This window comes from Peromyscus maniculatus, chromosome 11, assembly GCF_049852395.1.
Source record: "Peromyscus maniculatus bairdii isolate BWxNUB_F1_BW_parent chromosome 11, HU_Pman_BW_mat_3.1, whole genome shotgun sequence".
Classification (NCBI taxonomy): Eukaryota; Metazoa; Chordata; class Mammalia; order Rodentia; family Cricetidae; genus Peromyscus; species Peromyscus maniculatus.
The window spans coordinates 74,435,126-74,459,266 of NC_134862.1; the positions used below are offsets into that span (position 1 = coordinate 74,435,126).

At 37.9% G+C, this 24,141-nt stretch overlaps 1 protein-coding gene across 12 annotated transcripts in view; it reads right to left on the minus strand.

The window, feature by feature from the left end:
- Dcaf6 (DDB1 and CUL4 associated factor 6) overlaps positions 1 to 24,141 on the minus strand; it is a 115,320-nt gene that overhangs the window by 14,586 nt on the left and 76,593 nt on the right. For 6 of the 12 annotated variants that reach the window (XM_076547906.1, XM_006988113.4, XM_016006599.3 and 3 more), the window contains 5 exons: positions 15,224 to 15,341; positions 10,477 to 10,592; positions 9,700 to 9,768; positions 9,154 to 9,475; positions 3,564 to 3,605 (listed from right to left, as the gene is read on the minus strand). In XM_076547906.1, coding sequence (XP_076404021.1) covers positions 3,564 to 3,605; positions 9,154 to 9,475; positions 9,700 to 9,768; positions 10,477 to 10,592; positions 15,224 to 15,341 — 667 coding nt within the window. The remainder of the gene's footprint in view (positions 1 to 3,563; positions 3,606 to 9,153; positions 9,476 to 9,699; positions 9,769 to 10,476; positions 10,593 to 15,223; positions 15,342 to 24,141) is intronic. The other 6 variants (XM_076547907.1, XM_076547904.1, XM_006988115.4 and 3 more) reach the window with 1 other exon arrangement.

Here is a 24,141-nt window from a genome sequence, read left to right on the forward strand (position 1 = left end):
TGCTGCACTGTAGTGTGTGCACAAGCTTCAGCTACAGTAATCAGAACCAGTTTGGCAACATGATCGCCCAGATTCATACTCCTGCCAGCAGTATACTAGAGTTCCACAACATAATATTTTGAAAAAAATTAAATGACATATATTAAATTTAAAGTATGCATAAAGTTTTGACTTAGCAATTTTACATATTAAAAAAGTCTTGGAGAAGCTGGGTCCTGGTGCACACTTTAATCCCAGCACTTGGGAGGCAGAGGCAGAAGTATCTCTGTGAGTTTGAGGCCAGCCTTGTCTACATAGAGAGTTCCAGAACAGCCAGGGTTACACAGAGAAACCCTGTCTTTAAAAAAAAAAAAAAAAAAAAAAAAAGTCTTGTAGGAAAACTAAAAATACAAATATATACCTCCTTACTAAAACCTGTAACTGATAAAGACTAGACATTAATTTAAATGGTCACACAGAAACAAATTTATGTATTCATAGAAAGGAGTTGGGAACAGCAAATTGTTAATGAGAATTCTTAATAACTGTGTTACAATTACGTATTTCCATTTAAAAATATTGTTCTTAATAAAAACTGGTATACTCTAAGCTATCCAGGCAAATTAAAAAGCATTCACAAAACTGCTCAACAGCTGTGAGAGCTCAGTGGTTGAGGATCTGACTAGCTGGCTTATTGAAGGACTAAAGTAGCATATGTAATTAATTGATCCAGAACTTTCAAAGCACTAATGAATAAAATCAGTTATTCTATTTGGGAGAAACATTTAATAGATTAAGGGAAAAACTGAAACAAACACATGGTAATTCAGCAGTGTGACATGTGTCTGATCGAGCCAAGCCTCATTCATGACGGAAACTGTTCCCACAGTAAACTGGACAGAAAGGAACACTGGGAACCTTCTATAAACTATTCACAGTAGCCCTAACAACCCACCTAGACACACCTGTGGGGCATTCTTCCCATAGCCACGAGTAAGGTGTGATTCCTAAGACCATGATTAGCTACCACAGTAAGGGAAAAAATGGAGGAGAAAGAAAATTTATATTTGTAGGTCATCTAATTTCTACATTAAAAAGAAAAATAACCTATAGGCTAATTAATAGAAATACTAGAAAAGTAATGTGGCTGGAAAGACAATTAGGATACAAGTCAGCTGCATTTCTAAAAACCAGCAATACACAATTAGCATAAAAATGTGAAAGAACACATTTGTTACAGCAACAAAAATTAAAATTCCTATAAAATATTTGTAGAATTTCTTTGTACAGAATTACAAAATGCTACTGTGAGTGTCTGTGTGTGTCCAGCTGTGCCTGTCCCCTCCAGTGTCTCTTTCAGCCACGTACACTGTATTATTTCAGACAGGGTCTCTCACTGAAAGTGGAGCTCCTGCTTCAGCTAGCCCCACTGGCTGGTGAGCCCTGGGATTCATCTGTTTCCATCCACCCTTGTGCTATGGCTCCAGATGCATGCCTATGTGCCCAACTCTTATGTGCATGCTGGGAATCCAAACTGAGGCCCCCAATGCTTGCAGAACAAGCACTTCAGCCATCTTCCCAGCCACTGAAAGACACTTTTAAAAAGTTTAAATAAATACAAAGAGAACTGTATTATAGTCACCTTTTACTGAAATTTATGTATTTACTACAACTAAAACCATCATCTGGGGATTATGTGTGGAACTTGGAAGTTGATTATAAAACAAACTTAAAGTCCAGGACAATGATAGTGCATGCCTGTAGTCCCAGCTATTCTGGAGGCAGAGGCAAGAGGGTATTTGCTTGAGCTATGCTCACAGGGTGCCCAGCACCACAATGGTGACTTCCTAAATGCAGGAGACCACCAGGTTGTGGGACTGTGAACACTCCATCCTGGCCAATCCTTCTTAAAAAAAAGTACATCTAAGGAAGAAACTGGAGAGAGGGAGTGGGGACTAGTCAACAGACTGAGAGACAGGGTAATATCACAGGAGGAAAAGAGAAGAGACAACCACTGTTTTATTTATTATTTAAAGAAATAGATAATATGGTATGTAGCATTTGCAATACAGTAAGGCATAGTTATAAAATACAACACAGTCCCTTGTGAGAGCTGTCATATCTGTGATAATTTTATTTTTCTAATGCATTTCAGCAGAAATTTATAAAAGGGGTAACAGAGCAGCTGTATGTGTGTGTCTTAAAATTAGAAATTTACTTAAGGAATCTCTACATAAAAACAGGTGGAGAATGAGTCCTGATTCTCTCAAAGGGGAAGAAGTATGGTGACATTTTCTGTTTCAATATCATCATTCTTTTTCACATTGTTTACTTCTATGGTCTTAGCCATTGGAAGACTCAATTAAAGCAACATGATACTTTTTAGTTGTAATCTTCATTTTAAAAGCAGAAACCAGCGTTGAATACTTGGAATAAAGTTTAGTAAGTTAAGAACATCAAAAAGCCCTGAAATAAATTCCATCTTGGCATCATTAAATTAAAAGGTGACAGCCAGTAATAGAAGCATTTGCAAAATAACTGACTCCAAAAACACTTTGATGTCAGAGCAGCCTCCAAGCAGCAGCCAAGACAAAGCGAAGGCCTGCGCGGTGGCTGCCGAGCGGGACAGGCTCTCTCCGACCCTCATGAAGGAGGAGGGACAAGAGGGATTCCTTCACAAAGTTGTCCTCTGACTGCCACACTCACAGTGCAGCATGTGTGCCCTCAAACAGCCATAGAATAATAGTAACAAAACTTGTTGTAGAAAGCAAAAATGAATTCAGACTCACTTCAAGATCCTGAGGATGACCTTCTAAGAGAGATTACTATAGATTTATGGTAATTTTTGGCTTATCTTACAATTTCTGTATTCCATATAGGAAAGCATCTACTTTTATATTCTGATCACTACTAAACATTTTATGTACTACTTTGTTTTAGAAACTGATAATACCAGCAAAAGATGCCACTTCTTAGTTTGACTAATTTTTTCAGTAGCCAGGCTTGGGTAGATGACCGATAGAATATATGGGGCTCACTTTAATGCTCTACTAAAAGATGTGTGCCGCTGCCAGCTTTTCAATTAGAGATGGGTTTAAGCATTGTATATCAACTTGGGATGTGATATTCTTAAATTATTTAGCTACGGATAAGAAAATAGCACTGAAAAATCAGAATCTTAAAACCTAGCACAGAATTAGACTTGAAGAAAAGTATATATGAATAACAAAACTGCCAATTATTACGCCAATCAGGATTTAAAGAAATGAGTTGCATTCTTCAACCAACTATCAAAGCAAGTAACCAATATCTGAAGGACCCCGTTTTAGACAACAGTTCCTTGTCACCACACTTGCAATCGATGCAGTTACATCTGCACACAGGAAATTTCTTGTCATTCTGCTCCCATGCAGCACATGCAGATAAATAGTTTGTGAAAAGCAGCCTGTTTACAATGCTTAGCACTAAGAGTTCAGTGAGGTCAGAGGAAGTTATTCACTGTTAATAGGAAAGGTGGTTAGCGTGGAAAAAGAGGACCTGCTAAGTCCATCACGAAGAAGAAAGGAAGGAGCACTCTGCATTACCTCATTATTCTATCACCTACTGTTGTTCCTCTGACATTAGATCTAGTGAAGGGAACACAAAGCTAAAGTCACTTACGAGGATTCCAAAGCATCAGTCCCCACTTTTACCAATTATCTCATCTCAAGGACTTTTGTTGCCCTCTGTGAGCGTCCATGAAGGGAGGAACGTCACCCATAGCGACGTGCAGGCAGCAGACAGGCTCATTGAGTGAAGACAGAAGATGACTGCACTGAATCCCTTCCTTCCCTTCTCAGTAAATCAGCTCTAATCCTGCCAGTGTGGGGAGCGCAGCACTTACTTTGAACACCTCCAGTGGAGAACCTCAAGGCTGAACTACTACACTCTGGGAAATAAACAGTGAAGCTGACTCATTTGTCCTAACCACAAAACAGGAACAAGAAACCGAGTATCAGGGCTTTTAACTCCCTAGGAGCCCTAGTTTTTCCTCTTTGATGATTTCCTCTGCAATTTTCTTTAATAAAGCAAGTGGAATCATTAAATGACTCAGTTATAATGAGTGAAGATATGCCGGTATATTTATAGACAAAGAATTCTGGCTCCACAGAGTCCAGAAAGGCTGGATGGACCAAAATTTCTATGCAAATGATATGTACTTTAAAAATAATGGAGCAATATGGGATTAATGCTTTAAATCCTTAGGACAAACTCATTAGAACAATAACAACTTAGCTATCCAGTGCACCAAGTAAGGACTTCACAAAGCCTCATTTGCTTGTCTTTTTTCAGAGTACTTTTGTTTTCTTCTTTGGTTTAGCAAGAAAAGTCCTCATTCCATTGACTCCACGATGGAACTGGCGCTGTGAGAGGAGCTTAGATGAAAATGACCTAAGAAAAAAGCTTGTTGGGTATGGTGCTGCACACCTTCAATCCCAGCACTCTGGAGGCAGGAGCGGAGTTCCAGGCCAGCCAGGGCTATGCACAATGAGATCCTGTCTACAAAAGAAAAGAAAGAAAATCCAGGTACTCTCATTCCCAGGGTACATTCTGATGTTTACAAATCTAGCATGTGAAATTAGAGAAGGAATAAACATACCAATTTTACTTGTTTTCAATACCACCATTAGTGAAGACAATGTATTTTGTTATCAGTTTACTTTCTATTTAATGGTTTATGTTTTTATCCTAGACAAAGAAGACCTGTTTTTTAAAATTTGGATTTCTGCCAGTAAAGACATTATAATAGATACAGTTGGGTTCTCTCTGTGACTATTTGTTATAAAGCAGGCATCAGTAAACTGCTTTTATGTTAAGTCTTGGTCAGCTGTTTTTTTATGACCTTTAAACTAAGGACAGTTCTCATTTTTAAATGGTTATATTTTAAATAGTTATATAAGTGCCTGTACAATATTTTCCACTTTACCTCTTGGCCAGCAAAGCTTAAAATATTTATTATCTTGCCCTTTGGGGAAAAGTCTGAATATCTCTACTTCAGAATTGCAGTTGTTTTTATATAGACATGCTATAGATGGAGAAGAGCATTCCACATTTAAAATATCTATGTTGCTGCTGTGGCCTTTATTTTCCAAACCATTGCCTTTCATGCTTCATTTCAGCCCCCCAAATGCAAACCGCTTAATATTTAACCAAACTTTTAAGAATGCTAATAGTCAAGTGTGGTGGACCATGATTGTAATCTCACCCTGGAGGTGGGGGTGGAGGGTGAGGAATTAAAGGCCACCTTCAAACACATAGCAAGTTCAAAAATGCCAAAAGAAGGCAAGTAGTTGGATTACGGAGATCATTACTCTGCAGTGCAAGAACTGCTTGGTATTTTAAATTAAATATATGTCCATGGTTTAACTATGTGAATCATTAAAGGTTTTATTTAAAAGTTTAAATTTAGAAAACAAAAAAAGTAAAATTTAAATTGGGGCAACATCTGACATATACTATATAGTTTTTTGTATAAGTTAAAAATGTAACTAACTATATATTTAAATTTTTAAATATTTGACTTTTACCATACTTATTATGAGGACCATTTCTCTACCTTAACTAAGTTAATTGACTGGGCTTTTTAAATGGCAGGCCCATTCTGCACTTCCGGAATGGGCCTGGAGCGGCCAGACAGCAACAGTGATCTCTAAGACATGCACTCTGTCAGCTGGTGTCTCATCAGTGCGGAGGATGTGCCTTTGCCTCTTCCGAGACAGAAGTATTCCAAATATTGCTAATTTTATAAGACAGTACATGGTTTGGGTTCTTACAAGTAAAATTTCTGAAAACTTGCTCCTTTTAAAATACAAGTCAACCTATTATTTGCCTCCAAATTTAGAAGCAACAAGCTAGGCCTGGGGCCACGGCAAGCGGTGCTTCCCTAAGGAGTAACAAGGCGGCAGCAGCCTCAGGATGAAGCAGAGGGCAGCCAGCGGGCACACTCTTTCCTCTACCTACACCCCAAGTGGTGCGAAGAAGCTAGACGCCACAGAAAGACCAGATGAAAGAGTTTTGGTTTACCACTTACAAACTTTTGGTAAAGAGCCAGGAGAGGCTAGATGAGGTACCTCATGCCTGTAATACCACTACTCAGAGGCTAACGCAGGATGACTCTGAATTCAAGGCCCCCGGACTACAAAATGAGGCAACAGAAAGTATATTCAAACAAACAAACAACAACAACAACAACCCTGGGAAAAAGACAAACAAATCTCAAGGGAGACAGCTGCACTACGATGGCATTAGCGTCATCTCGACTGGGCATGTCACACAGCCACATTTTACCGAATTTCAGATACCTAGCTGTCTCTCACTTTGAATGACTTCTATACTTTCTTCTTCAATACATTCTTAAGTTTACTGAAGATTAAGAATTTTATTATTACTTCTGTTACTAGTCTGTAAATTTATGTTCTATAAAAACTAAGTAACATGCAGGCCAAACTTAGGCCAAGGAACATGACTATACAGATTATTAAATGATATCCAGTCTTTAAAAGTTTAAAATCTGGAACTAATCATAACATCTGAATTTAAGCTCATGAAGGAAGAGGAGGCAGTTCCAGGCTGCTACCCATAACATCAGTCTTCTGACTATTTGACTAATCGAATTCAACACCTGCGTTTTCTAGGTTAAACAAGCTATCAGGTACCAACTTTGTGGCAGATGAGACCTTTGGAGAATGAGAAACCATCTAACTATTTTAAAAATGGTAATGTTTTAGAAATGATCAGTTTGATTTTCAACTTGTGCTAAGCTTGGCAACTTTACCTGTATACATTTAGTAATGACTTTTTAAGGAATAGAACTAAGTCTTCTTTGCTAAAAATATATATATAAAGAGTGCTGAGCCAGGGGTTGGTGGAACATGCCTGTAACCTCAGCACTTGGATTGAGAGTTCAAGGTCAGCCTGAGTTACAGAGCCAGCTAAAGTTAATAGCAACACTCTATTTCAAAACAAAACAACCAAACAATCAAAAGCCATGGGAGGTTGATGAGTAACAGGTGGAAGGTATTTTATTAATCTTTAAGCACAATATAAGGAAAGATTATTTGAACAGCGCCCTAGCAAAGTAAACATTTTCCAGAGCTGGTGGAAGGACCACGCCCTTCCATGGTTAGCAGAGCTGAGGTGAAAGCTGCCCTTTTTAATACTTCTATTCATCGATCTTTACTCCTTAGAGGCATTCCTTTTGCCCTTTTGCTTTGTGAGAGGGTCTCTCTAAACTGCTTAGGTTAGACCTTAAACATAATTTTCCTGCTTCAGCCTCCCAGGTAGCTAAAATTATAGGCATGCAGTACTGCTGCTGACAAGTCAATTTTATGTAATTGCTTTTCAGGATTAGGCAGTCTTATACAGAAAATACATGGGTTGTTTAAGACATGTATCAGTATTTTCAATGTGAACCAGGTCCTGTGATTGACTCATTTTTAACTGTATAATAATTTTAGATAACCATAGCCCCACTTCATATATAAAGGAAACGGACCCTCTGAATCAATAAGCACCGCATACGGGAAAACACTGCTAGGAGGGAGTGAATGTTTGGGTTTTCCTTTGAATGTATTTCATTCTATAGCCCAGGCTACCCTTAATGTTCTATATATCCCAAGCTGGCCTTAAACTCAAAGCAGTTCTCCTGCCTCAGCCTTCCAAGTACTCAGATTGCAGGTATGAGCTACTATGCCTGAAAAGACTGCAAATTTTAATGGTATACTAATCTTCTCATTATACATGTATAATATATAATCTTGTTAATTATGTCCGAAGTATAAACTGAATGTTTCATAAACATAAATATCGGAAACAATCCGAACAGAACTTCACTCCTGTGTGAATTAGGACTTTAACAATAAAACTGGATTTTCTGGAACACTTGAGTACCAGAGAGTGAACAGGGCCTCCCACACACAGCAAGTGAGTGCTGCTACCACCTCTTTCCTCTTACTTCTTATGTTGAGGCCGTCTCACTAAGCCCTGCAGACAGACCTTGAACTTGTGATCCTCTTACTGCTACCTCCCAAGCAGCTGTGATTACAGGCCTGTACCACCAGGCCTAGTGACTTTAAAAGATCATTAAAAGGTATTTTACCTCCTACAATAAAATGTTTCCTTCTGTTCACATAAAATCAAAGAATGGAAAAAAATCATACAAACATATTAACAATTCACTTCTCTATTAGGGCTACAATATTTATTACCCATTGTACCTTTTCTTTTCTTTCTTTCTTTTTTTTTTTTTTTTTTTTTTTTGGTTTTTCGAGACAGGGTTTCTCTGTGTAGCTTTGCGCCTTTCCTGGAACTCGCTTTGGAGACCAGGCTGGCCTCGAACTCACAGAGATCCGCCTGGCTCTGCCTCCCGAGTGCTGGGATTAAAGGCGTGCACCACCACCGCCCGGCACCTTTTCTTTTCTTAACTGAATCATTACATTATTAGAAAACAGAGAAAAACATAGTGTTCCTCAAAAGAGAACCATCATACTACCAGGAAGAATAAAAAAGAAAAAAAAAGTAACATTAAAATAAAAATAGGCAGTGGATCTCTGGGAGTTCAAGGCCAGCCTGAAGGCCAGCTTGGTCTACAGATCAAGTCCCAGGACAGCCAAGGCTACACAGAGAAACCCTGTCTTGAAAAACAAAAACAAAAACAAAACAAACAAAAAATAAATAAAGACAGGCTTAATGGTGTATACCTTTAATCCCAGCACTCAGGAGGCAGAGTCAGATGGATCTCTGTGAGTCTGAGGCTTCACAGAGTTTGTTCTACATCATGAGACTCCCTACCCCCATTTCAATAAACAAACAAAAACCAAGAGCCATAATCTCTACAGGGCAATCTGACAACTAAACGGAACCCGAACTTTATAAATACCCTGGTAGTCACTCTCAACATTCCTTCTCTTGATCCACAAACTGAGGCACAAGCCTCAGTGGCCGAGATACTGAGGTTTCTGTTCACTTCTTCATACAGTTTGCTCAAAGAATACGTGGAATCATTTGCAGTTTAAAAACTCTGTGTGTCATATATGGTTGTGACACCTATAAAAATGGAGAGCTTCTCAGTTGGCTTCACACAAGCTCTTGTGAGTAACATTTTTTCATAGTCTATGCTATAAAAAACATACCAACCTATCACCAGGTCCTGCTCGGTATCTTGCACCAGGGATCAGGACTGGGTCATCATCACTGTCATCTGTGTCCTGGAGAGCAGAGTCCCTGGTTGATGTGTCTTCGTGAGCCGAAGGCCCGATGGCTTCTGTTTGGGATGGGAGTTCTGGACTGGCGCTACCCTGACAGGCAGCACTCTCAGTGCCAGGCTGCTCAGAGGCCTCCTTGCCTGTTTCAGACAGAGTGCCTTCTTCTGGGGCCCCACAAGGGCTGTCAGGACTTGGGTTATTCCTTTCTCCTGAGTTAGGATCCAATGGCTCAGCTGTGGAGTTATCAGATTGTGCTGTCAGAAAACAAAGTCGTATGTAAGTTAGCACATGTCCGTCATTACATACTTAACTTAGGAGCTGACATATTCTAATAGGGAGAGTCTGATTCCTTCACAAATGAGGAATACGGCACAGCCATTGTTTAGAAGTGACCTTTGCCTCTGGACAGATTTACACAGATTAAGGCTGTTTAGTTTTGTATATGAGCCAATTTCCTAAAGACAGCGAGATAACCCACCTATGTCTATCTGGTTTTGAGTGAGGTTTTCTGAAAATGTTCCTTTCTCTGATAGTTCTTCAGGAGCTCCTAGAATTAAACAAAATTATCATTAAATCTAGTTTTTTAAAGAAAAATAAATATAAACATAACACCCCAACATTCCTTTAAATAAATGGCTCTTAATTCTATCTGGGTCATAGAAACCTTTAACATTCAAATAAAATCTCACTCCAGGGCCCCAGAAAATGGCTCAGCGGCATTTGCTAAGTGCAAGCCTGGAGACCTGAGTGTGATCCCTAGAACCCAAGTAAAGGTAGACAGAGGGAGCTGCCTTCACAAAGTTGTCCTCAGACCTCCACAGGCATGTACTCCACACAATAAAATGTAAAAATAAAACAAAATCTCACTCTACAAAGTGTTGGCATTTAGACATCTGTACTGGCTTGCCCTTAGGGTTCTGACAGGATAGGTCCTCTGCTGCAGCCACTAAGAGCACCCACCGTCAACATTTGCTACTTTCCCTTATAAAAGGCGGGCCTTGCCTATGTCCATCTCTTCCTCTTCCTTCCCTCTCATCCCCAGGGACTGTTCTCTGCCCCCTTTCTGGCCCCTTCTTCGCCCTTCCCCCAGTAAACCTCCCACATGAGCCCTGTTGTATGGCATGACTCCTTCTTGCTGCTTTTAGACCACAACACAAAGAACGAACAAAAGTGACCCATTGTTGGGGAACAGAAAAAATAGGTGGATATTCAGCACTGAGGTTTCTTATAAGGAAAACAATCAAAATAACCTAACTTGTTTCACTGTCTCCTTCAGGTGCTGGCACAGAGCTCTGTGGGACCAAGGATTCCTCCTGACCCTCAGATTTGCAGTGGCTCCCATTTCCTCTGGAACTTGAGGTTGTACTGCTCCTATGTCACAAGAAGATAAGTGATTCTATCAACGGCGAACCAAAGAATTTTATACTTTACAACTTAAAAGTATATTAGAGAATTCAGAACATAAGTACTTGAAAAGCCATTTTTTTTAAAAAAGAAATCATGGTGACTTCCAGTACACTTCATCTTAGAAAGACTTTTTAAATGAGGGCATTTTTATTTACTATTTGATGCTGCTAGTCTGCTACACACTTCTACATGTCCTTTAATGAGACTGTGTGTGTGTGTGTGTGTGTGTGTGTGTGTGCATGTGCATGTTCACTGAGCATTACAGTTTTATAAGAAGAGAGTATATTTTTATTTTAATTTTACTATCTACCTGATGATGGCCATAGTCCCATTAGCATTTCTGGCTATGGCACATTATGAAACCCATTCAAAAATTTTTAGTAAGTATTCCATAAGAAATCATGGCATATGTGTAAGGAGAGGGTTGATAAGGAAAGAGGAAAATGTCTAACAACCTGAGACTAAAATCAAATTTAGAGCCAGTGAGATGGCTCGGGGGGGGGGGGGGCCGCGGCGAGGTGCTTATTGCCAATCCTGATGACCGGATTTGATGGCTAGAACCGACAGGTGGGAAGAGGGAGACAATTCCCCCAAAGACAGTGTCGTTGGCTCTCCACATCTGTGCCATGATGTGCACCGCCCCCCCCACATACACATGCAGAAAACAAATAAATGGAAAAGGCAAATTACTAGAGACTTTTGGCCAAGATTTTATAAAATTCCCTTTAGCCAAATTACAAAAGTCAATTTCATATTTTTTAAAGTGTAGATAAAATATGATATTATTTTAAACAATATATTATACCTACATGGGTATATATGTAGGAAAAAATGTCAGGGGGTTTGTGAACCTGCCTGAAGTGTCATCTCAGTAGGATTATTTCAGTTAAATATTTCATGCTGTTTTTTTTTTCTTTGTAAAGAACATGGATTTCTTTCTTTCCTTCTTCCTTCTTTTTAATATATGGCTATTTTGCCTGCATATATGTCTATGTAGCACATGGTTGTCTGGTGTGTGAAGCAGCCAGAAGAGGGAGGGTATGTGATCTCTGGATATGGAGTTATAGATGGTGGTGAGCCACCATGAGTGCTGGGAACCAAACCCAGGTTCCCTGGAAAAAACAACAAATGGTCTTAACTGATGAGCTGTCTTTCAGGCCCCTATGAATATCTTTTTAACCAGGAGAGAATACAAAGACACTGTGGAAAATAAAACCAAATATGATGCATTTTTTTCATCACTGAGAAAGCTATGATACAGACATAAATAAAATGCCAGAGTACAGTAGTTCTGATGATTAAAATGTTATGGTACTAACAGGAAAAGAGCCACTAATGGAAAGACACACACTCAAGTATACACTCAGCACAGTTAGAGGGCATTCTAAATCACAGGGAAATGAGGAGGCCAAGTGACAGCCTTGGGGACAGTAATGCTGTAACTCAGCAGCACACTTGCTAGAAAAAATAACTCCAGAACTAGTAAGGAGATAGTTTTACTATAAAACTATACAGAACACGAAAGTAAGATGAGAGACGGTTTTCCCCAATTCTGGGAGGAACAAGGCTTTTCTAAGATCACAGGCAGAAACCTTAAAGCAAAATCACTGCAAGGAAACTGAAAAACAGCAAACCTGGAAACCACTACAACAGATGTGAAACAAACGACAGCACCCTCCCCTGGTTCTACAATGGCTCTCGAAAGCCAGCCAGAGAGGATGGAGAGCACAGCAGAGTAACAATCTGTAAAAGATTACTGTTACAGCTATTGGGGCTTATCATACATACACACTACGTACTAAGTTTAATGTACTTTCTCTGCAAAATCCCATTAAATCTTGACAACAAACCTTAGAAATAGGCTCTTTTAAAAATGCCCTTTTCCATTTTAGAAAAATGGGATTAAGAGAGATTCCTCAGGCTGTCAAGTTAGAGTCCTCATCTGTCTTTAAAGAAACTAAAACTAAAAAGCAAGACACATACTGAAATAAAGAAAAGATGCATAGTTTTAATGTCCTGCTTTACTTTCAACAATATATTGAATATTTTAAAAATAAAAATGGTGATATTTGACAACTAATGAATGATAATATAATTTATGATCTTTTTTAAATGAAATTAGCACCCAAGGAAAAAAAGGAGAATAAGACTTAGAATTGTCTGAAGGCATTCTTTCGAAGAAGGCAGTCTCATATAGAAAGATGAGAGAAGAGACTGAGTAAATAATGAATGTGAGAACCTCGTGTTAAATTATCTATTATGGAACAGGGCCACAGACACCATGCTTTAAAACATTAGATAAACACTTGGGGTCATGAAGAAACCCCAGTGACGTCATCTTCAAACCCACATAGAATCGGATTCTTCACCAGCTCTGCGGCTCCCGTCCTGGCACAGCCCATAGCTCTAGCGACTTCTCACTCTGCTTACGGCCAGTCTTTCAGCCGGCACTGCCTTCTACTGTGGCACAACATGAACACAGCAAACAAAACTACCGCTGTGTTCTTAAACACCCCCTCACTTCCTGGATGACCTTCCTGTCGCTCATCTGTCTCTCCTCTGCTCACTCCATTTCACAGCCATGAGCTTCCTAAAAGATCCCTGAACATATAGGACTGCTCTGCTCAAACGTTATGCAGGATGTCTCTCTGCCTCAAACGTTCTTCCCCTACATGCACGCCATCTTCTCATTGATGACTGACCTTCCCTAGGTTTCCCGATTGTCCTTACCTGCTCTATTTTCTTCCATAGAACTTAGTGCCTTCCAAATGCTATACTGTACACTTATTTATTGTAATTATTGTCCGCTTCCTCCACCTAGAATGTAAGTTCCAGAGGGCACAGATTTTTTTTAAAACTATTTTTTCTTAAGCATTTCCAATGTCTAGAACAATCCTTGGCACACAGAAGGTCTTCAATAACATTTGAAATCCTATTTAATCAGGCTTTACTGTAAAATATATTGAAACATAAACACACATGGAGGCCAGTGAACTGAATAAAGTAACATATAATCACATATTAATCAATCACACAACATATAATTATGTATTAATAATATATTAACATGTGATATATTATTTGCACATAATATACTTTATATTATAATAACAGTATATGATGTATTTACATAAATTTAATATATTAACATGGCTTAATATATTAATGATAATTACAAGTGATTATAAATAATTGACATAATTATTGTATAATCCATTATATAATTATGCCAGCACACAATTATATATTTATAAATACCATATTGTCAACAAACATTCACAAATTGTTAATTAAACAAAGTTAAATAAAAATATTTGGGTAATGCTCAATCAAGAGGCCTTTAGATAGTGGGAAAGATAATAAAATATTTACATAAATTGATTTCTTAAATTTAAGAATCAACTAAATTAATACATGAACAAAATCAGAAATGTCATTAAAGACAACATATATAGCACTAAGTAAGTATAAAAGTCCAACCTTTCTAATAATAAATTAAATAACAAGTAAAATTATTTAAAAATCATGATAAAAAATACATTGAACAGAAGATTAAAATATGTTCATATACTACCAATGTAAAAAGAGAAAGTCCTTTAAAAATAAATTGGCAATATCTTTTGATCTAAATATAGTTCATTTCTGGAAATATCTCACAGATACGATGCCAATGGTAGGAAAAGTTTTAAAAAGAAAGACGTTTCCCTCACTGGGTTAAAAGTGATAAGTTTATTTTCCAATTTAAAGGGAATAAAGAATTAATCTAGAACATTCTACTGAATGTAGTAGTACAATTAGTACATAACCATTAGTACAAGTAACTAAAACAAGTATAAAGTTTAACAAATGCAGAACAGACTATATTCAGCATAATTAAAATAATGTTCTAAAATGCAAAAAAATCATGCACTTATGTATATATACATATATACACAGAGAGAGAAAGAGAGAGAGAACAAAGACTAAAATGTCTAAAACTAATGTAGGTGATTATATTACTGTTTGTATTTTCTATCAGAACAAACATCCCAGGATGACAAACACAATTTGCTTACATTGTTATAAATGTAAATTCTCAGGCCTGGGCTTGCACCTAATCAGCAGGTGGGACTTATTGATCTGTGGCGTTTTTTGAGTTTAACTTGTTTTGTTTTGTGCGCACATACACACACACACACACAATCCAGAGGAAGATGTTAGGGAGTCTTCTTCTATTACTCTTCACCTATTGGCTTGAGATGGTTTCTCACTGAACAGGAAGCTCACTGGTGAGCTCAAGCGATCTGCCAGTCTCTGCCTCCCAGTGCTAGGGTTACAGGCATATACAGGCATGTGCAGCCATGCTCCACTTTTTACATGGCTGCTAGGGATTCCAACTCTGGTCCTGATGCTCGCATAGCAAGGGCTCTTATCCACTGAGAATGAACTGTCTCCACAGACCCCCAATCTATGTATGTACAAGTTCTTCAAGGAATGGAAAGCACACTAGTTTCACAACCAATACAGTGTAGCAAAAACAAAACAGAAAATGCAGTACAGCTCTAATGTAACTCTACACAACAGCGAAGAATGTCTTCACAAAGACGGGAACTTACCATTCGTCTGTAAAGTTCAGTTTTATTGTGCTTGTAGTTGTTCCTTCTGTGCTGTAGTGCAAACTTAAAACTGGTTCACCTGTCCCTGGCTTGGGGCTCAGCCTTTCATTACTGTTATCTGAAAATTGCGTTTAAAACATTTGAAAACGTCTCTGAAACCAGTAAAAATATGACATTTCCTAAAATTTAAAAGAACTTAAGTTAGGTTGTTCTTGTCATCATTTTTGTTCATGTTAGGTTTTCCTTTAAAGTTCAAAGCAACATTATGAATTTCTAGCTTTGTGTATATGACTCCCTCATATTTAGAGGGAGATCAAATGCACTTAAAACCACTTTCATTAAGGAAGCAAGAGCTATTAGCATGCAATGACATACATAATACATGGAGCCTTACTTAATAGAATACCCATGATTTACTTTTTAGTTGCTTGAACATCAGAAAGGATTAGCAGCAGCTAAAATTTAAGAAAGATGAAAGGGCTCTGCACAGAGCTGCTCAGTCAGATGCTACTGAGATCTTCGTTCCTCAAGACATACTCTATGGCAAGGCAGCAGTCCACTGTGCTTTGGCATTTTCTAAAATTGCATTATTATTTTAGTATAGTTCAGCTTTTATTCTTAACTATTCTTGCAAAGAAGATATTTCTTAATAATGGACAATTTTGCACCTTAAAATTTTATAGGGTATATCTACAATATATAATGTCTTTTTAAAAATGGCAAATAAAGGTGGGCAAGGTGCTCACAGCTGTAATCCCAGCACTTAGGAGGCCTCCAAGATTTCAGGGCCGGCCTGTGTTCCACAGCTAAAAACAGGCCAGCTGGGCCAGAGTGAGGCCATCTTTCAAAAAGAAAAACTTCATATTTGGCTGGGCATGGCTGCACATATCTGTAACCCCAGAATTCAAGGGCAAAAACAAGTGAATTGTTCTAAATGTGAGTACAACCTGGTACACATAGTGAGTTCTAAGCCAGCCAAGGCTATTTAGTAAGATCCTGGCTCTAAATTAATCCTTAATCAATCAAACAAAATAGCAAATCAAAGCCACAAAAACTGTAGAGATTATTCAAAGCCCTCTCCCCAAAGAGCAAAAGAATAATCAAGGACTAAATCCAACAGAACTTTAAAACTTCCCATTTGATAATCATTAACAGCTTGTGGAAGCCTGAGCATACACAGGGAATAAAAATGGACACAAAACCAAGTATCAGACACTTTGGCTAGCTGTCTCGAGAGAGAAAACCTATTTGTGGTTATCTCTTTCTCTTGGCATCCATTCCAAAACTGATGTAACAGTGAATTCCTCTTCTTAAAAATAACAACAGATCACAACTTGAGAGATCCAGGTTGCGCACGCTTCTTTTCTACTTTTACAGTAATGCCAAGAGTGGGTGTCAGGGCCTGCAGGGAGCCCACCGAGTGTCTACCACTGACCAGATGCACAGGCCTATGCAGGCTCTTAGCTGTTGTTACAATGAAGGACATACCCTCTCTCCCCTCCACTACACACAAGGAGTACTTACTCAAAGAGAACCTCACAGAACCTCTGGTCTAGTTTATAACCAGGAAACATAACAGCATTTCAATGAAGGACTGGAGCAGAAAGGAGAAAGCATTCCCCAAGAGACAAGCGAACTGAAAAAGCTCAATTCTTACACTAGGTTTTAAGTTCTAACTTGTGAGAAATCTTGACTTATATGATTAAATTTTATTTTAAAATAAAAGTGTAAACACAGAGCTGGCATCCTCAAATTATAAAAGTCACTTTATTTCTATTCTATTTGTTTTGACTCCATCCTTAGTATAAACAGCTACTAGGAATGAACTAAAACCCATAAAGTGCTCTCTCTCTCTCTCTCGCTCTCTCTCTCTCTCTCTCTCTCTCTCTCTCTCTCTCTCTCTCTCTCTCTCTCTCTCTCTCTCTCTCTCTCTCTCTCTCATCAGTGTCTCACCATGTAGCCTTGGTTTGCTGAGAATTCACTTTGTATAGGCTGGAGCTGACCTCACAGAGATCTGCCTGCCTCTGCCTCCCAAGTGCCAGGATTAAAGGTGTGCACCACCAAAGCAGACCTACACCAATGTCAACACCTCAGCATTGTACCTAGGGTCTTGGAGGAGGCATTTTACAAAACAGCAATCTAGTAAAAGCACAAAACTTTACCTTGGAAAAAACTATCAAGAATGAGACTTTGGTATCTGTCCAGTCCTTTACCACTTGAGTAAATTTAGAGTTGCTAGTCATTTGTCCACACAGTTTTCCTTTTTCCTTTAGTTACACCATTGAGATTTTCAATCCACTGATAACAAAGACACTACTGTTTTAAGGTTGCTGTAACTGGGGCTAAAGCCTGGGATGATCCAAGGACACAGGAAGAGCTAGAACTGGTTCTTTCCAAACATGTTATAAAACATTTTGCTATTTATTTTTCCTCTAAGGTAAGGAAGGAATCGAGGGTATGGTGGCACACATCAATAAACCCATACCAGGGAGGCAGAGGTACTCAGATCTGAGTTCAAGATCTGACTACATTGCAAGTTCCAGACCAGCCAAGGCTACATAGTGAGACCCTGTCCTGGGGGAAAAAAGGGGAGGGGGTAATTTAAGAGCAAGTGTATTGCTCTACTAGAGGACCTGAGTTCAATTCCCAGAACCCATGTTGGGTCACTCATAGCTTCCTGTTAACTCCAGCTCAGGGGATCCAACACCCTCTTCTGGGCTTCATGGACAACCCTCAACCCCACCCCTACCAAAAACAACAACACAACATTCTTTTTGAAGAAAATGAGAAAGACAGTTAAATACATTCATATATTATCACTATAAGAATATAGTAAACAAAAGCAAGGACAAGAGAGAACAGTGCAGAAACATTTCATTAACATTTGCACAACAGCCTGCCAACCCCTGCCCAGCAAGAAGCCTCCAGGCAATCAACGACAGTCACAATTTCTTTCCTAGAGTCATCTATTACAAAATTATTCAAACAGTCATAAAATGGGGCAATATTCATACACTCATAAATTGAGTATAGCTGATTGACACTTCTCCCTCTAACTCTTAATGAACTCATCAGCCTTGGCTAAAACTGGCCAATCACTGTATAAATGGAACAGACTCTTTCATTAGGTACTCAAACTTCAGATTCCTGAGTTTAATGATTTCCATATAGCTGCACATAAATTGTATCTCTGGTAGGAACACTATCCAATACAGAATTTGACTTCTTCAAATGAAGGACCAGGGTGAGTTTACAGTCAAGGATTAGAATGTATTTCTAACTCTCCTCATTCCACTCTTCTTAGGTTTATGCCGCTTTGCATGACTACATACAACTTATTAAGATGGGGTTTTCTGAGAATGCTGATCCCTAGCTAAGAATGGATGTAATTTGGGGGCTGAAGAAATGTCTCAGAGGTTAAGAGTACTGGCTGTTCTTACAGAGGCTGGATTTGATTCTCAGCATCAATATGGAAATTCACAACCATCTGTAACTCCAGTTCCAGAGAATTCTCGCCTCCCTTGGCCTCCATGGATGGGCACCAGGCACACCCACGGTGTGCAGACATACATGCAGATAAAACACACATGCATATAACATACAATAATAAAATGATTTTTTAAATGGATGCAATTCACTGTGTGTGATAAAATGCATATTATAAGCTAAAAATTTCTAAGAAAAAATGCTTCAAGGACCTACAAATTAATGAGTTGTTTTTATATCACTAAAAGGATATTTATAAGCATTTAGATTTCCTCTACCTTGTTTAATTGCTTTAAAAAGGAACAGCAAACACATTCCAAAAACTATTTCAAAGCCATACTCGTTACATAACACACACATCTTTCTTTAATACTTATTATATATATATATATATATTGTCTTTACTGTCAGATGAGGAAGAACACAGTATTCACAACCATACATGGCAGAGCTGGGCTGCTCAGTCATATTCCTAATGCTTGTTAGCTGTGTGTAGTCTTAGACAAGTTTCATAACTTTCTTTTGCTTCAGTTTTATCATCTGGAGAATGAAGATAAGTATACCAACTCCACAAGGATGGTAAGTATACCAACTCCACAAGGATGGTAAGTATACCTACTCCATGAGGATGATAAATATTCCTACTCCATGAGGATACAGTGAGGATTAAGGAAATTAACAAAAGGATTTAAAGCAATGTTTGGTACAACGAAGTGTGATATTAGGCTGTTGTTGCTATTATTATTAATTCAATATTGCAATAGCAGAGTATTAACTCTATCTAATTATCTATCAATCAATCAATTAATCTATCTATCATCTATTATCCATCCATCCATCCACCCATCCTAGCCCATATAAACAGATATGACTCAACAATCTACTTGTTTTTATATATGTCTTAGAGTCTTGATTTCTACAACAGAAAATAAAAATGATAACATTCTCCTCATTATATTATGAAAATATAGGAGGTGACAGAAGTAAAATTCCTTCTTTCCTTTCCCTTTCTTTCTCTTTCCTTCTTTCTTTCTCTCGAGAAAAGTTCTCTAAGACAGCCCTGGCTGTCTTAGAACTATGTAGACCAGGCTGGCCCTGAATTCAGAGACCCACCTTCCTCTAATTCCTGAATGCTGGGTTTAAAGGCATGTGCCACCACACCTGGCTCAGAAGTAAAATTTTTAACATACTGCTGATCACATAAAAACTTAGTAGATGTCAACTATTAGCAGAGACAATTCTAAGTTAGAAAATAACTAACCTAGAAGTATAGAAAACGATTTGATTAATAGAAAACATGTCAAATACAAAATAACAGTTTAATGTCCAAATAGTGAAATATATCACCAATTGTCAGATTCGACACTGATTAGTGGGGTGGTGATGGGGGAATTAGTCATTTCATTCCAAATACCCAACTGGTAGATAGTAAATCTAACAGTACACAGAATCTGGAATGAACTCCCAATTCCCTATCTTTTCCCACTAGAATTTAAAATGTACCATTTATAGATGTGTTCTGGTGGTAAATACTGAACTAGTATTTCTCATTAATTTAACAGGCTTCAAACATTAGATACTTATTAAAAATAAAAAATTCAGTATATATTTAATGGCTACCTAAAACACTACTTGAGCCAGACGTGACAGTTCAATAAACTCAGCTATTGAAGAGGTGGAACCAGAATAATCTCAAGTCTGAGGCCAGGCCGCATGACTTAGGACTCTGTCACTAAAAAAGTAATATGGAGAAAAGGGAAACAGGGGACATGATGTAATTATATTATCTCAAAAAAAAAATTACAAAAAGTAATACTAAAGGTCAGGGATATAGCTTTTTCTCAGTGTATTCAAGGTCCTGGTGTCAGTCCTCAGTGTTGCATAAATAAACATTAATGTAATATTCTCATGATAATATTGTTAAAATTTCAATTTTGTAATAGTATACAAGTATGATTTTAAGAAAATATATTTTTAATTAATGACAAATCCAATTGAAGAATTAGTAAAATCAGTTTTCCTAGATTCTGATTACCCACTTGTCTACTATAGATAAATGCGTTAACACCACAGGAAGCCTACTTAGGAAAAATGACCCCAAGGGTTTTTTTTGATAATTAAAGATCATCAACTTCTACTTAATGATTATCACTGTAATAAGTATAAAGCAATTTGCTCAATCATGACAAAGACTTAAACTCATACAAAACTATTTTCTTACACACTCCCCCAAATTAACTGTTATTAAAAAAATACTTAAAAAATAAAATAAAATGAAAAACTACAGATCTAAATATCTGAATAAATATTTGTAAGTTTATATATATATATTTATGCATATATAAAAATTATGTATGTAGATACATGCATATCTACATATGGTATCTACATATATTATATGCACATATATGTGCATAAATATATTTATGTGTATATGTTATATATGCATATATACACAAATTACATTCACACATACATGCATATGCATATATATTATACAGTATGCATATGTAATATATATTTATTTTTATATATATCATATATAATTTCTTCTAGGCAGCAAACAAAGTACATCATAGATACCATTGGGCTTTGTCCATAATTAGCACAGGAGAGCTAATTCTAAATAAAGTTGTCCACAACTCTAAATTTTGTAAATATGATAAAGTATTTCTCATATAACAATGTCTGTTATTTGATTTTTTCCCATCATTCTGTTTATTTAGAAAACATATTGGTTAATGGAAACAGAAACTACTGAGACAAAGTCAGGGATGGGGGATATATGCTCCTGTAGCCCCAGCTTTCTAAGGGGCTGAAACAGGATTGTCTGAGCACAAGGCTTCAATCAGCCTGGGCAACAAAGCCACATCTCTGACTACATATTTTATTTCTTTTTCATATTTGTAAAGAAACAGTATGCTTCTTTTAAAGTTTGATACTTATTCTGTAGATGTGTATTTAATTGCCATCTAGGTGACTAGGTGCTTTCTTTTTTTTGTTTTTCAAGACAGGGTTTCTCTGTGTAGTTTTGGTCCCTGTCCTGAATCTCGCTATGTAGACCAGGCTGGCCTCAAACTCACAGAGATCCACCTGGCTTTGCCTCCCAAGTGCTGGGACTAAAGGCATGCGCCACCATGGCCCGGAGACTAGGTGCTTTCTATATTGTTTATTTTCTCACAGTAGCGCCTAGATTTCTTTATGGGGGTAGCTACCAAAGATAAAAAGGTTGCTAATAACGTTCAGTTATTAGCAACTCAATGAGTTCATCTCACTGATGAATTTTTTTCTTTGAATAATTACATACATCACTGCCTGGATGCAGTCTATGGAGCAGTATAGGGAGTTGTTTGGATCATGAATACAGAGTCCTCACCAGTGGGCAATGTCACCTTGCAGGAGTGAGTGAGTTCTTTCTCAAAGGACCATATAAGCTACTGGTACAATAAGTTGTCACCAACCACATTTGGTTTTCTTAGCTTTCTCTAGCTTTCCCACCAGACATCTGTCTTCAATATGCTTCTGCTTGTCCCTCCATGCTTTACAATGCATGGAGAACGTGACCCTAACTAAAAGTCAAGTAGATCCATCCAGAGCTGTGAGTCAAAAGCTCTTTCCTTATGTTATTCAGTCTCCCCTCCCCCTCCCCTCTCTCCTTATCTATCCTTCCTCCTCTCTTTCACATACATATATTTTAAAGACAGGGTCCCACTATGCAGACCTGGCTGGTCTAGAACTCACTGAGATCCACCTGTCTCTGCTTCCCAGGTACTGGGATTAAAGATATATGTCACCATGACCAGTGTTTAAGTATTCTTTAATAGCAAGAGAAAACAGACTAAGATACCTCAAAGCCAACATTTAAAGGATATCTCCCCACACACATACACACACTACCAAAAGATATCTTACACAGGGCTGGAGAGATGGCTCAGCAGTTAATAGCACTGACTGCTCTTCCAGAGGACCCGGGTTCAATTCTCAGCACCCACATGGCAGCTAACAATTGTCTATAACTCCAAGATCTGACACCCTCACATAGACATATCTGGAGGCAAAACACCATGCAAATAAAATAAAATAAAAATAAATAAAAAGATATCTTACATAGCTTCTTTTCCCCATAACTATTTCTTCTGAAAGCTCTCTTTCTGATGGTTTACTATAATCTTATCAAGATACCTAGACATGATTTTTTCTTAATTATGAAACTGGCTAAACAGTTTCAAAGTACCACTTATTACTACCATTACTGTCATTGTTTTGTAGTAATAATCCATACTTCTAGATAAGACAAGCAATCTGCCCCAAACCCAAGTTCCATTCATTCTACTTCACAAAGATTTTTAAAATGTACTCACTTCCCACTCCAACTGCCTTAGACTGGATTCTTCATTGTCTCTTACCTGGATTATTACAATAATTTCTTGTATGGTCCGACTCTCTTCAATCTTTATCTTCCATTTATTCATCTATAATGTTGCCCAAATGAACTTTCCAATATGTAGTCTGGCTATTATGCTAAATTCTCCAGATTGAAATCATTTCCATAGCTCTGATCACTTAAAGAATTAATACTGGCACACCTTTAATCCCAGCACATGAAGCAGAGGCATGTGGATTGATCTCTGAAAGTTCCAGGCCAGTCTGGTCTACATAGAGAGTTCCAGGCCAGCCAAGACTAAAAGAAAGACCCTGTCTCAAAAACATATCTCCCACCCCACAAAAAAACCTGACCAAATATTGGTACCAATAAAAATGATATGACTTCATACACTGCACATATATGACAATGAATACAAACAACACATAAAGAATATGGAGAGAGGTATATACAAAACAATCCTCCGAACAAATACAGGATTGCAGATCAAATGAGAGCAAATACCAAGCCACAAAGAGGGAAAGGGGGAAATACTTCATACTGGAAAGTCACATTTTTTGAGAGATTGACACTTAAAGGATAAGTAGAAATTGCTTAACATCAACAACAAGGCAGTTTGGGAGTGGGAACCGTGCGTCTAAGCTGTCTGAGAAGGAAAGAGTCGGAGTGTTAGCAGACTGGAGGCAGGCTACTCAGTAAGAACACAGCAAGTGAGCACAGTGTTAGCAGACTGAAGGCTACTAGGCAAGACCACAGTGACTGAGCAGTGTCGGGAGACTGAAGGGACTTGACAAGGACACAATGCGTAAGCAGAATGGCCAAAAGTAAGGTTAGAGAGATTACGGCCGGTTCATGTGTAGCTTATAAGACACGGTGTGAACTTAGTAGTTTTCAAGGGTTAAAGAAACTTTAGATGGAAAATGATAGAGTATATACACACTTTTCAAAGGGTCACTCTGCTAGGAAAGAACAGACTGTGGCTTAAGCAGACACGAGGAAGTCAGTTACAAAGTTATTACATTAGGCCAGAAGAGACAGACTGGTGACA